Genomic DNA, 14,693 nt, shown 5'->3' with positions numbered 1-14,693 from the left:
CCAAACTATTCACTCAGCCTCGTGCTCCTTCAGCAAGTCAAGGGCTGTTGCGTGCCAAAGGAAAGTGTTGTCAAAAGTCATATACATGCTCTTGTACACTGCCAGTCAAGCTTGACAAATGTGCTCATGCGCCAAATGAGAAGGTATCTCCAAAATTTTGAAAGAGATTGTCTGTATTTCTTTAATGGCCTATTTTCAATATATTTTACAGTTGTTTTTTTTTACATTTTATTGTTTTCTATTATGCGTTATATTAACACACCTCTGTTAATATAACTTCATTTTGTTGGACTGCAAAAGGCAGAAAGGCAACTTCTTCTATTTAATTCCATACCTTAATTCAATTTAGAACTTTGAAAATTCACATTTTTTTTCAGTTCTGTATAAGTTGTAGTGTCTCTTGGTTAAATTTTAAGGAATGAGGGATTCATGGGACAGCTCATCATCCATTTCTATGAAGCTGAACAAAGCAAGGTAAGTCATTTTAACGTCAATGTTAATGTAAAAATACTACTTAACTCAATTCTAATTCTAATACATAATTCTAAAAAATGTTCAGATTAGATTTATTGGATTTAAACAAACAAAGGTGTTTATTTTACACCTATAGCCCTGAAACAAATACAAAGCAGAAATTACTTTTGAAGTCAGCCATTATTGCCACGCAGTCCGATAGGTCTGGTAATTCCTTGATCAGCAAGATTTTCAACACTATCTGGAGAAATGTATCAACATATGATGTGTCTGTTTTCTTGACTTACCAATAGATTTGCTAGTGGAAGGCCCTCCCTCCTCCTGAGGTTTACACATAAGCATCTGTCGGTGCAGATGTAGCGCCTCTGTCGAATGTGCAGCATTTCCTTGACTTCCATCTCCTGAGCTGCTTTCTCCGAGCAAGTCTGGCCCACTGGTCTCCAGGGTCCTCCCATTGTGACCCCTACAGGGCCTCCTCTGAGACTCAGTTCGAGAGGGGGCACGCAGTCGGACAGAGGGTCTGTTGGACACCTCAAGTTCGTCATCCTCAGGAATTGGGTTGTACCAGATCTCCCCTTCGTCATCGGCATCATTCTCTTCTGCTGGGTCCACACTTCTGGGGTGAGGCGACACACTCACCTAGATCAAGACAGAAGCCAAAGAGGAAAAAAAAAAAAAAAACTTCAATGCTGATATAAAAAAAAATTTGTCCGAACCCCATATTACTTGTAAAGGGGCAAACGAACTAACTTTGTTCATGACCTGGACAATTAAACTACAAATTCTAGTACTCACCTATAATCATTATCATTATCTAGCTTCGATTGGAAACATACAGTAACTCCAGACTATTAGCACACACCGCTAGTTTGACTGTTTCACCATCATAGTTTTGTGTTATTCAAAATTACGATTACGATATACAGTAGACTACATGGTAAAAGTATTTAAACACTTATTAATCAAACAGAGTTTTATTTTAATGCTCCAGTTCACCAATATGATAGCAATTCTAGGGCACATCATGCCCAATGGTCTATAAAGGCATGGAAAAACTTGAGAGCCCCGACCTTTAACCCTACGAAACACAGCAAGAATGAAATACAAGTGATTATTATACAGCGATTGTGAAGCTGGGTCCTCTCTTCCATCGATGACCTCTGATCTTACTTGGCAAATAAAGATGATTCTGATTCTGATTCTGATCTCACAAATGTTTTTCATAATGAATGGACAAAATTATCCATCCATCCATTATCTGAGCCGCTTCTCCTCACTAGGGTCGCGGGCGTGCTGGAGCCTATCCCAGCTGTCATCGGGCAGGAGGCGGGGTACACCCTGAACTGGTTGCCAGCCAATCACAGGGAACATTGAAACAAACAACCATTCGCACTCACAGTCATGCCTACGGGCAATTTAGAGTCTCCAATTAATGCAAGTTTTTGGGATGTGGGAGGAAACCGGAGGACAAAATTATCTATAGACTAATTTTTTGTTTTCAGTTCATGGGTGTTGTGGCCATGTTTGTGTAGTTTTTTTTGGGGGGGGGGGGGGGGGGGGCAAGAGAGTGATAAAGCAGATATATGAGTAACGTCAAGCTTATTATCTTTAACCACAAAAGAAAATCAGCAATTTCTTGAATGTCAAACTATCCAGCTAAAAGCTGTTCTCAAGTGGAGCAAGACTGTGAGGTTAACCTTGGGTAGATGCAGGTGGGCCGGCCGTGCAGTTGGTGCCCCTGAACATCTCAGTTGCTCTGGGGAAGGACTGGGTGGAGGTGGCAGCTGTGGGTAGCCCAGGCAGGCCTCCTCCTCAGCTCCCAGCTTGCCCTGCAGCTCATCCTTACTGGAATGGTTCCCCTTTCCAAGGGTGCTCTGCTGCAGCCAGTTGCGCTTCTTGGCCACCGTGATGGAGTGGAGGTGTGGTCGCCATGCTGAAAGCTCATTGGCCCTGGCAGGCTCTTGAGTTTGGGCATTCTCAATGAGAGCTGGATGAGCAATAGAAATCGGAGGTTAGAGAATGTGAGGATGCCAGGAGACATTCAAACCAAATGAATCATGATTATCATCCACCCATTAATTTTCTATACTGCGTGTCCCGATAAGGGTTGTAGGAGCCTATCCCGGCTGACTCATATAGACAAACAACTATTCACACTCACATTCACAACTATGGACAATTCAGTCTCCAATTGACCTAACTCATGCTTTTTTTAGAATGTGAGGGGGAAGTACCAACAGAAAATAGCAAGCACGGGGAAAACACGCAAACCGCACACAGGAAGCCCTGAGCTGAGAGTTGAACCCAGAACCCATGCGCTGTCAAGTTGAAGGAAACATCTGTATCAAGAAACCAAAGGAGTGCTCATGGTAAATAAATAAATAAATAGGTAAATGAATGAATAAAGCCATGGATATGATGAATGGATATATTATTTTGTGTATCTCACATCTGCTTTCATTCATTTATTGAGCTCGAAAAGCCACAGCTTGTTTGGGTTTGTTTGTAATTTGCTCTTTTTATATGACTATTTTTAGTCATATTGTTTTTATTACCACACTATTCATCTGACTGTCACAAGCTCTCTGGAGCATCTTCATCTATTTTCTCCTCAGTGATGACCAGTTTCACCAGTTTTAGCTTAGAAAATACATGAATTTATGTGCGTTTTAAGATAAAAATAAATGATGCTCTTAAAACAACCACAGCAAATTGTCTGGCATGTTTTGTGTATCCCAAGAGTGGAAGAGCAGATGCCATCAGAGAGAAATACTGTACATTGTTTGCGTGTGTGTGATAGCGGTACTGAGGGGAGTGCCTTGCTCGAACTTGTACAGCAGAAGTATTTAAAAGCCTGCTTTCGTCCTCTCCACATCCTCTGATGAGACAGCCTCTACTTTTCCATGAACACATCCACCAAATTATAGGCTGCAAAATAATTTTACTTTAAGGAATTGAAATTGAATACAAAGCAGCCAGTATGTACGTGTAACTTCTTTAAATGGTAACTGGGTAAGAATTAATGTCATTTGATTATCCCCCTCCTCCAAATCCACCACCCTTACATAAGACAGAGGAATACAACAAAGGAAACGTTAACTTTAAATTAGAGACAAACAGCTACTTGTCATGTGCTTTTTTTTTTAAATCTGGATCTTCCTATATACCACAGAACACGGACTGTCCTATATTTTCATCGTGAAAGCCTTTCAAGATCATTTCAGCATTCCTGCTGGTTTAAAAAGCAAAGTGGATAGTTTCTAGAGCTGTGTGGTTGGAAAACATCTGTGACTTCAAGCACAGAAATGCTGAAATGTCTTTTCTCAACATTGCACAACAAATTATTTCACTGCTGTCAGCAAACATCTTTCCACCTCAGTAATAAAAAGTGGTGTGGAATTATTGCTTTGGAGTTACAATTTTCAAGTGTCTTCTGACATTATATAATTGGACATATTCAAGTATATTATAGAGAAGTATTAAGAAAAGATAATAGTTGTAATGTGAGCTTTTTCTTGAAAGGGAATTAAGTAAGCCTCTGAGACATGGTTGCATTTTAATTGTTGGAGACCACAATGGTGACTGGTAAGAACTACATCAAGAGATAACACTTCCTTTCTGCACAATTCAATATGCTGCTGTTTCCAGACATAAAAATGTTGAGATGACATGAACCACAAGAATGCCTAGTAGCCTGAACTCGGTACTTTTTACTGAGTGAATGGAAAATATTGGGAGTCTTGTATAGCAGGAGTCAACGGTGATTTATTTACTGTCCAGTTGCAAACTACATTTGCATCTGTTAAATTACCATCACCAGGGAGATTATGTTATTGGTGAGTTGTTTATTTGCCAACGTTACACAAAAATGTCTTTTTTCTCTGATTTCCACCAAACGTTGTGGATGAGAGCCACAGAAACCACAAAAAAAAGATGCAGATACTACTAAGGGTGTGGATCTACTATTTTTTCCCACTCTTGAAAACACTTTAAAATTTGTTTTTTTCCCACACTTTACTTGATTACTCATTTAATCATGTATACAAAAATACAAACATTCTACCAAATACATAATGTGAGTGTCTATCATGCATACTGATCAAAATGAGGATTGGACAGCCTTGGTGGAGGTCTGCACACTCACTCAAGTGATCAGCACTTCCCATTTAAGACTGCTAATGTCTTAGCTGCTATGTCGTTCGTCCCAAAGGCTCTGTGTGGAGTTGCCAGCATGCCATCTTCTTAGAGGGGGTCTTTCATAACTAGAAAGAAAAACGTGTGCTGACATGAACAGCATTCCAGACGACAGCTCCAGGTTTACAGCCTTAACACTGCTGTCTCCACTGCCACACTCCTTCTTGGGCCAAACATATTTCCAAAGCAACAAGCCACTAGATCAGTGGTTGCCAACTAATGGCCCGCGGGCCATAACTGGCCTGCCGCAATTACATCTGGCCCGCCAGCTGACGTTTGTCAAGGCACAATAATGAGTCAGGCTGCTACAGCGCATTTCACTTACTTGTTGCAAATTTAAGCACCTGATTGGCCGTGTAAACCATGTAATGTGACGGCGTCACAAGAAATGCACTGATTTGCCCACGTGACTGCACATGTGACCAAAATGTGGCGCCCCGTTGAATGCAGAAGTAATGTCTCCAAAACGGCAGCCGCGCCGGCTGTAACCTTTTACGTAATCGCCCAATAAAAAAAATGGTGACAACTAATGGAAATTGCAGGACATATTATCGTCACTTCGAATGCACCTCGCCTGTCTGAGCGTCGCTTTGCAATTGATCAGGCGAGAGGTGACCATCGCTCTGGCTTCCCTCCCCCAAAGCGTAACAAAGCCCGGCAAACCTCCGGCAGCCGCGGTGGACCTCTGCTTCGCACAGCCAACATCCCATCCACTCCGCGCAACCCATATCCCGGCTGCAACCTTCTTGCAGATGATACGATACAATTTGTCTTGGCATTTATTTGTCTTGGTAGGGAGGATGAACACATACTTTTCTTTCCACTTTTCTTTGTACTTCCTACAAAGATCAAAATGTTCCTCGATTTTGGCGTCCAAATTCACACGTTCATAGGATTTCGACATGATTGACAGGTAGATTGACGTAATGAACTATTAATTCTTGTTTTCTGTGACGTTTGAAGTAAATCGGCCGATTGACGTGCTCTTGGCGTGGTCAGGAAAGAGATGGCTCGAGCGGACGCCACCATTGGAAAATCGAAAAATGGCCTGTTTAAACATTTTAATAAGAAACATACGGGCATTTTTCTACCGAAGAGTCAAGAGTTGGTTATAAATTTAATACATTAATTAGGCTCAGTGTTTATTTAGTATTTATTATTTAAAATGGCAATTATTTAACAGTTAAGTCTTAAAAGACAGTGTGTGTAAGTGGTTAAAGACACCCGCCTAGTTATCGCCAGGTTTCACGGCACCATGATGAGCCACAGACGTAACGCAGTAATGACAGACTTCAGCAAATTAATTTATTTTAAATAATAAAAAAAAAAAGATTAAATATTTTTTTTGTACACTCTATAATAGTATAAATAAGGGAAAATTTTTTTATTTTTTTTGTAGCAAAAGCAGGGCTTACCTGGTAAAAATTTAATTTTGGCCCAGAATTGAATTTTCAGGAAAATAAATTGGCCCTGTATTAGATGATCTTTATCACTAACAATTTAGTCATTTTTGCTATTGTTTTGTGATTGTATGTTTATGTATGTGATTGACTGGCAACCAGTCCAGGGTGTTGTGTAGCTATTGCTCAGTGAGATGGATAGGCGCCCTGTAACCTTGAACACAATAAGCAGTAAAGAAAATGGATGGATGGATGGATGGATGGATGGATGGATGGATGGATTGATGGACAGACGGATAGATCTATCTTGGGATTTACAAACCTCAATTCCGATGAAGTTAGACATTGTGTACAACGTAAATAAAAAAAGAATACAATGATTTGCAAATCCTTTTAAACCTTTATTCAGTTGAAATGTTTAATTTTCAAACTGATGAACGTTATTGCTCTTTTGCAAATATTCTCTCATTTTGAATTTAATGCCTGAACCATGTTCCAAAAAAGATGACACAGGGACAACAAAGGACTGGGAAAGTTGAGAAATTTAGGGATTTTGTCATCTCCAGTCGATAATATTATCAAAACATTCAGAGAATCTGGAAAGGTTTGAATGCCTGTGACGTTCGATCTCTCAGGCGCCACAAGCGCCAAAAACCGGCATCTTTGTGTAAAGGAAATTGCCACGTGGGCTCAGGAACACTTCAGAAAACCATTGTGAGTTAAAACAGTTTGTCACTACATCTACAAATGCATGTTAAATCTCTACCATCCAAAACGAAAGCTAGCTTCTCTGGGCCTGAGCTCATCTGAGATGGACTGATGTTGTTAACAGGAAAGGTGATGTAAAACAGTCGTAAACATTCAAAATGAGTATTTGCAACAACAACAAAAACAAAAGTTTATCGGTTTGAACAATAAATATTGTCTTTATATTCAATATGTATGTATGTACGTATGTATGTATTCAATAGAATATAAGTTGAAAATGTTTTTTTATTATTATTATATTCTGTTTTTATTTACATTTTACACAATGTCACAACTTAATTGGAATTTGGGTTTGTAAAACATTAGCTTTGGCTTGTAGTTGTTTTGCCCTTTAGTTTTTTTTTTATATTTAAAAACAGAGAACAGTGGCCTACCAGAATATGTAGAGCAAATAGTTCAAATAAATTTGCATAACATAACTCCACAACCTGCTTCCTTGTGGCACAGTGCAGTGTAGAGGATGCAGTGAGCATCATAAATCTTACACCCCTTTAAGGTAACAGATGGCCAGAGCACAATAATATAAGGTTTGCATGTCTGTGTGGGAGGAAGAGAGAAGAGGTGGCGCAGAGATGAGAAGTGTTACGGTTTGGTGACAGCTAAAAACAGAGAAAAGCTTATTTCCTGGATGTACTATTAAAAACCTGTAGTACTGACACTAAACCTCTTTCTAATTATATTCTCAATCTAAATCTACTAAGTGACGGATTCGCTTTCTCCTTGTGAGCACTTGATCCACTTTCCTACCAGCTTCCCTTTTAGCTTGTCTCCACAGAGGCTCTTCTTTTGATAAGAGCAAAACCTACACCAAAAACATTTCCTGTCCATACAGACAGCACTTCGTTGTGTACAGCGTTTCGGGCTCCCTTTCAAAATGGGATCTTTTGCTGTTTGCCATACATTCCTGCTGATGCTCATTCATGTGGTAATGAGGATCCTCTGAGTAGATTTTTCTCTTTTTACATCAGTAAAGGCCTGAGATTGTCCGGGGTTACGTCACAGGTCAGCACTCGCATCCCGTTGAGGTGTCTTGGCAGCGTAGCCAAATGCATGTACTACTTCCTATGAAGTGCATCGTCTTGAGACCCAAATGGCGAAACTTTTCTACTTACAACCCCAATTCCAACGAAGTTGGGACGTGTTAAACATAAATAAAAACAGAATACAATGATTTGCAAATCATGCTCGACCGATATATAATTGAATACACTACAAAGACAAGATATTTAATGTTCAAACTGATAAACTTTATTGTTTTTAGTAAATAATCATTAACGTGGAATTTTATGGCTGCAACACGTTCCAAAAAAGCTGGGACAGGGTCATGTTTACCACTGTGTTACATCACCTCTTTTAACAACATTCAATAAATGTTTTGGGACTGAGGACACTAATAGTTGTAGCTGGAATTCTTTCCCATTCTTGCTTGATGTACAGCTTCAGCTGTTCAACAGTCCGGGGTCTCCGTTGTCATATTTTACGCTTCAAAATGCGCCACACATTTTCAATGGGAGACAGGTCTGGACTGCAGGCAGGCCAGTCTAGTACTCACACTCTTTTACTACAAAGCCACGCTGCTGTAACACGTGCAGAATGTGGTTTGGCATTGTCTTACTGAAATAAGCAGGGGAGTTCATGAAAAAGATGTTGCTTGGATGGCAGCGTATGTTTCTCCAAAACCTGTATGTACCTTTCAGCATTAATAGTGCCTTCACAGATGTGTAAGTTACCCATGCCGTTGGCACTAACACAGCCCCATACCATCACAGATGCTGGCTTTTGAACTTTGCGTCCATAACAGTCCGGATGGTTCTTTTCCTCTGGCCCAGAGGACACGACGTCCACAATTTCCAAAAACAATTTGAAATGTGGACTCGTCGGACCACAGAACACTTTTCCACTTGGCATCAGTCCATCTTAGATGAGCTCGGGCCCAGAGAAGCCGGTGGCGTTTCTGGGTGTTGTTGATAAATGGCTTTTGCTTTGCATAGTAGAGTTTCAAGTTGCACTTACCGATGTAGCGCCGAACTTTATTTACTGACATTGGTTTTCTGAAGTGTTCCTGAGCCCACGTGGTGATATCCCTTACACATTGATGTCGGTTTTTGATGCAGTGCCGCCTGAGGGATCGAAGGTCACGGGCATTCAATGTTGGTTTTCGGCCTTGCCGCTTACATGCAGTGATTTCTCCAGATTCTCTGAACCTTTTGATGATATTAAGGACCGTAGATGATGAAATCCGTAAATTCCTTGCAATTGTACGTTGAGGAACGTTATCCTTAAAATGTTCAACTATTTTCTCACGCACTTGTTCACAAATAGGCGAACCTCGCCCCATCTTTACTTGTGAATGACTGAGCAATTCAGGGAAGCTCCTTTTATACCCAATCATGGCACCCACCTCTTCCTAATTAGCCTGTTCACCTGTGGGATGTTCCAAACAGGTGTTTAATCAGCATTCATCAACTTTCTCAGTCTTTTTTGCCACCTGACCCAGCTTTTTTGGAACGTGTTGCAGCCATAAAATTCTAAGTTAATGATTATTTGCTAAAAACAATAAAGTTTATCAGTTTGAACATTAAATATCTTGTCTTGGTAGTGTATTCAATTAAATATCGGTTAAACATGATTTGCAAATAATTGTATTCTGTGTGGAGTTTGCATGTTCTCCCCGTGGGTTTTCTCCGGGCACTCTGGTTTCCTCCCACATGGCAAAAGCATGCACGTTAATTGAACACTCTAAATTGCCCTTCGGTGTGAATGTGAGTGTGAATGGTTGTTTGTTTGTATGTGCCCTGCGATTGGCTGGCAACCAGTTCAGGGTGTACCCCGCCTCCTGCCCGATGATAGCTGGGATAGGCTCCAGCACACCCACGACCCTAGTGAGGAGAACAGGCTCAGAAAATGGATGGATGGATGGATAGCTCATAACGGTTGCTGGCAAAAATCCTGATGCTTCAGGTTTCTCCTCTATTAATCTACTGATTGTCTGTCTTTAAAAGCTGCCTTTCTCCACAAATACATACAAACATATCAGACAGACTTAAGTTATTGGTCCACCAGCATCAGTTGTGTGTGCTTGTGACAAAAAAAATGTAGTCCAATATCGATTTGGTGTGTTGCTCCAACTAAATTCTGACATGTGTGAGCAACCATCATAGAGGTTTATATTACACTTGCATTCTCTTGTCATTTTTATTTGGAATCCTCTGAGCAAGCACTCATTGTTCATTCATGGGACGAAAGTGACGCCACGCAAACAAGTTAAACAGCAGGAATGGCATCCCAAAAATTCAATCCAATGTCTCCTTTAAATGCAAGTTACCATGGAGCTGCCCGAGTTAATGACTGGGGAGGAAGGCAACATGACAGCCCAACCCCCTTACCCTCAAATCAAACACAACCGGAGAGTTAGTGCACTGGTTCCTGTTATACTTTGGATTCCTCTGGCCACAGCTGTAGAAATGTTCAGTGAGCGTGTGTGTGTGTGTGTGTGTGTGTGTGGAGGTGGGGGGGTGGTACATTTGGTAAAATACAAAGAGGAGTCGGCACTCGATATGGTCTTCTTTATCATTCATTTATGGGCAGTATAATAAATGCTGATATTATGGAACTACATTATATATTTTAGTAAGTTTGGGTCTAGTGCTCCTGCACATTTCAAATCTTAAGCTGAACAAGTTTGGGAAACCCTGGTTTCGATGGGTGACACACTACTGTATGCTGGGCCAGTGGCATCGCAACACAGATATCACACTCTATTTCTAGCAACAAAGCACTGACAGTCAACAACAGCTTGCACACAAGGCAGCTCAACTATTTGCTCTGGAAAGGGGCCTTCTGCAGAGGCTCACATGCTCAGTGACACATGCACCCATAGAAAGCAAAAGCACGATCAAAACAATTAGGTCATCGTTTGCAGTCCGAAAAGTGATTGTCCTGTAAAATGTCAACACAACAGTTGTATACTTAGGCTAAATTGGCTGCATTTTTAGCTCAGTGTGGATGAACTGGATGCATTATATTGACTGACACAATACCCATTGTATACATAAATGTGTGAACATTGCTAAAGATAAATGTAATGGACTGAAAGATCAATCCAGGCAATTAAATGATGATATCATGAACTAGAATTTCAAAATAAAATAATTTACTTTCTACAATGAGCAAAACATGAAAATGCCAAGGCTAAACATTCTGACTTGAACAAATCCATCCCAAATTGGTGAAATGTGTACAGTATTGCAAATAACGGTCAGTTTCGGAAACTAAATAAACCTTGTGGCGTGGTCTTGCCATTTAGATAAATTGAAAGCCCATTGGTTTGTTTCCGTTTGGTCTGAACAACCATTTGAACAAAAAGATTAGGAGATGTCAAAATCCATAGCAGATGGTTTCATGATACAGATATTTTCATTCTAACAGTAATTTTGTACACAGCCAAATATCATTCACACACACAAATCTCACCACTAACACAAGAAAAACTTGAACAGGCAGAATGAGTTAGTTGTTATTGAACTATACTGTGAGTCATCCCATCTAAAACCTGATGTTCTATAAATTTAGTGTTAAAAATGTGCCTACATTAGTGTGAAGAAGAGAACCCGCCACCAGTTAGAGAATCTTAAAAGAAAGCAAAGGGGTCTCATCCCTTTGCTTTGCATCCAGCAGAGGAGGAGTGCCACCAGGCGGAATGTACTATGAGTGGAGGATGATGACAGTAATCATACAGAAGGAGGGTGAGAGTTCGCTGATTTAGGAGATCCACAGGAGTTGAGGCCACTCCATGCGGCCGTCCTACCTGAATGCTGTGGTGTCTTGCTCGCAGGGGACTTCACAGTTTTTACCACTCGGCCGGATGTTAGGACCCCCGATCCCCCCGGGCTCGCCTGAGGAGAGGGACGCTCATGGTTTTGGCTCCCACCGCGGGGCGAGGATGAACCCTCTATCCGTTGCTTCATTTCAGATGACAACAGGCGACCTTTGTGCATCCACTGTTGCATTTTGTGGACGGTGACACCATGGCCCTTGTTGACTAAGTTGCCTCCCTGTGCTGAAACTCCAGTTGGCTGCTGCTTGTAATCAGAACCAGGAGGCACTGATCCCTCTGTGTTGCTGTCCGAAGAGCCAGTAAGGCTGTTGACTGAACCGCTGCTTTCAACAAGGCTCTCACCAGCAGCTTCATGAAAACGGCTGTCAGCGCTGGGTACATTGTAGACCATCTGAGGTTTTGCAAGCTCACCCATTCCTATAACTTCAGCCTCCTCGCTCTCTTGATCTGATTTTTGCTGTGAAACAACTTCATCGTCACACACGACTGAACTGGCTCTAAGAGGATTGGTGAACTGCAAAGGTCCACCTGCATACCTAAAGTCTCCGTCACTGGCAGAACGCACAAAAGTAGGTTTTATCTTTTCCTGAGATAGATTCATCATGCTCTTACTGTTTCGTGTGCTTTTGAGACCTGACTCAATGTTTCCACCAAGGCACAGTAGCAAGGAATCTGTGTCAGACACCTGCTGGGGGCTGTGGTCACCCCCAGAGTACCACGAGTCACTGTCCATGTTTCTGCCAGACAACCTTGAGCACAAGCTATCCCTAGAGTGGCTACTACAGGAGGAGGTGGTGTGATTCTCACTGAAACCAGCACTTACCTGCTGGTCCAAATTGATATCATTCATAGCATGAATCAGGAGGTAATACGCCTCTTTGAGCTGGTTCCTAAGCCTGTCTGTTTCCTGGGCACCGTGGCTCTCGTCAGCTTGTGCTTCACCCTGACCTATCTGGGGCAGCGCCGCAACATCTCCTCCATCCATTGCGATTCTTGCTCTCGTTTCATAGAAAGGCAGAATTTCATTATCATAATAATCATCATCTTCACTGTCTAAAGGACCCATGAGCGATCCCTTTGTGTCACACATGGATGCCACGTTCATGTCACATATTTCTAGCTCAGTTGGGAAGACGGCTGGGCTCTGCAGAGGGCCCCTGAAGTCCTCTGAGTACGCAGGGTCAAAGCTCTGAATTGTTCGGAAGAGGGTTTCTTCTGCGTGAGCTGCGCTTTGCTTCGCAAGCGCAGGCGTCTCCGAACTTCGGTCGTCGACATCGTGTACCTTTACAGCAACGGTAGTTCTTGACACGTGTCGGGAATGTCCACGACCCAGGGGCTCACAATCAGAAGCAGTGCAGTTGACAGTTGGTGCAAGGGAAGAACTATTATTGGAGTTGTCCCCGAAGCCAATTGAATCCCCGACGCTGCATTGCCACGGGACTGAGATGAAGTGTTTCCTCTGGGCAAACGACGCCCCTCCCGAGAGGGCGACCGCGGGCTCCCAGTGGCTCGTATCAGCCTCTGTAATCGCATGTCCCGCAAAGCGCTCCTCTCTTTGAAGTGAGGCCCCCGGGAGCTGCCCATTAACCCGACCCCTGCCCCCGCTGCTCAGCAACGGCGGACGTGAGCCGGCTAGCTCCACCGAGCGAGCCAGCCGGAGCAACTCGAGCCCCGCGGCTTGCGCCGCCGGCCCGTCAACCCAATTCTCGTACGTGCTCATTCTCTCTGCCGTGTAATCCAGGCCTGATAGCGTGACTACCGGGCGAGCCTCGACGGAGTCTCGCTGCATTTGCAAAACTTTTTCTTTACCTTCTCGGCCCACATTCGCAGCGGCGGCAGCGGAGCCCAATCCAGCGCCGAGCGTCTCTCCTTTCTTGGATTTTTTCCCCCGGAGTTTCGCTAGTAAAGTCCTCCGCAGAGGATCGGCCATTCCCTTCCCGTGCCCCCGAAAAGTTCAATTCCTCCCGATTCCTTTCAACGCGCTGGCCCCAGAGGGAAAGAGCCGAGTGGGTTCTCCTCGCTCGCCGCGGTCTCAGCTCGCCCCTGGAGCCTCGTCTCCATTCTCCGCTGTCACTTCGGCACTGGCGACACGCTCCACTGGATGCAAGCCTGCCTGTGCTCGCCCTCGCCTCAACGCCGCTCACCTCACTTCGCCTCCCTCTCTCTCTCTCTCTCTCTCTCTCTCTCTCGCTCCCTTTCCTCCTTGAGCGATTTACATCAGCTCAGATCAAATATGCACAGCTTTGAAAGAGAGAGAGACAGAGAGAGAAGCGTTCACTTATAAGGGTCTATTTAAAAAAAAAAATAGGTCGATAGAGCAATAGCGTTTACAACCAATTCAGATGTGTCATTTATGAAAGCAAATACATCTATTTCTTACTCATCTATTTCAAGGTTTGCAGTTGAAAAGTTGATTTTTTTTGTGTGTGATAATTCAGGTCAACATATATTTATGCTATGTACCGAACTGTTGAATACATTTTACTATTGTCATTTTTAATCCTTCAATTCTGTTTTATTACTATAATTTGATGTCTACAACAGAGAATGTTCTATAGATAGTTTTTGATCACATAATAAGTATTTGTTTGTCCACCATGTTGGATGTCGAAAATCAGAGGGATGGTTTGAAACACAGACAAGTAGACCTATTGTTTTTTTTTTTTTGTTTGTTTTTTTTGTACAGTATAACCCAAATCAGTTCATATCAGCTGCTATAAATTTTCCAGTCTCACTAAGATGAGGGCTAAAAAGTTGACAGGGTATTGAGAAACTTTGGATCCAGTGGCAAAAATGCAACACCATGACAAAAGTGGCTTTCATAAACAACTATGATCCCTACACAATTCAAACATCTTTCACTGCCTAACTGTGTGCGAACGCAAGGGGAAATAAATCCCAGACTGTTTCACTCAATGACCCGGGAGTTGACTTTTCCAAACATTAGCCTCAAAGCTAGATCGCGGTTAGCATGGTGGGAGTCAACTGATATACCAATAATCAAAGAATCCTACATTTGT

At 42.4% G+C, this 14,693-nt stretch overlaps 1 protein-coding gene across 2 annotated transcripts in view; it reads right to left on the bottom strand.

Annotated features, from left to right (window-relative positions):
- syde2 (synapse defective 1, Rho GTPase, homolog 2 (C. elegans)) overlaps nt 1-13,838 on the bottom strand; it is a 61,312-nt gene extending 47,474 nt beyond the window's left edge. The window contains exons 1-3 of one of the 2 annotated variants that reach the window (XM_061778611.1): nt 11,644-13,838; nt 2,172-2,461; nt 762-1,113 (exon numbers count right to left, since the gene is read on the bottom strand). In XM_061778611.1, coding sequence (XP_061634595.1) covers nt 762-1,113; nt 2,172-2,461; nt 11,644-13,603 — 2,602 coding nt within the window. In that variant the 5' untranslated portion in view covers nt 13,604-13,838. The remainder of the gene's footprint in view (nt 1-761; nt 1,114-2,171; nt 2,462-11,643) is intronic. The other variant, XM_061778610.1, reaches the window with a different exon arrangement.
- Between the last annotated feature and the right edge of the window lie 855 nt (nt 13,839-14,693).

Source organism: Phyllopteryx taeniolatus, chromosome 7, assembly GCF_024500385.1.
Source record: "Phyllopteryx taeniolatus isolate TA_2022b chromosome 7, UOR_Ptae_1.2, whole genome shotgun sequence".
Classification (NCBI taxonomy): Eukaryota; Metazoa; Chordata; class Actinopteri; order Syngnathiformes; family Syngnathidae; genus Phyllopteryx; species Phyllopteryx taeniolatus.
This window is presented reverse-complemented; position numbering and strand designations above follow the sequence as displayed.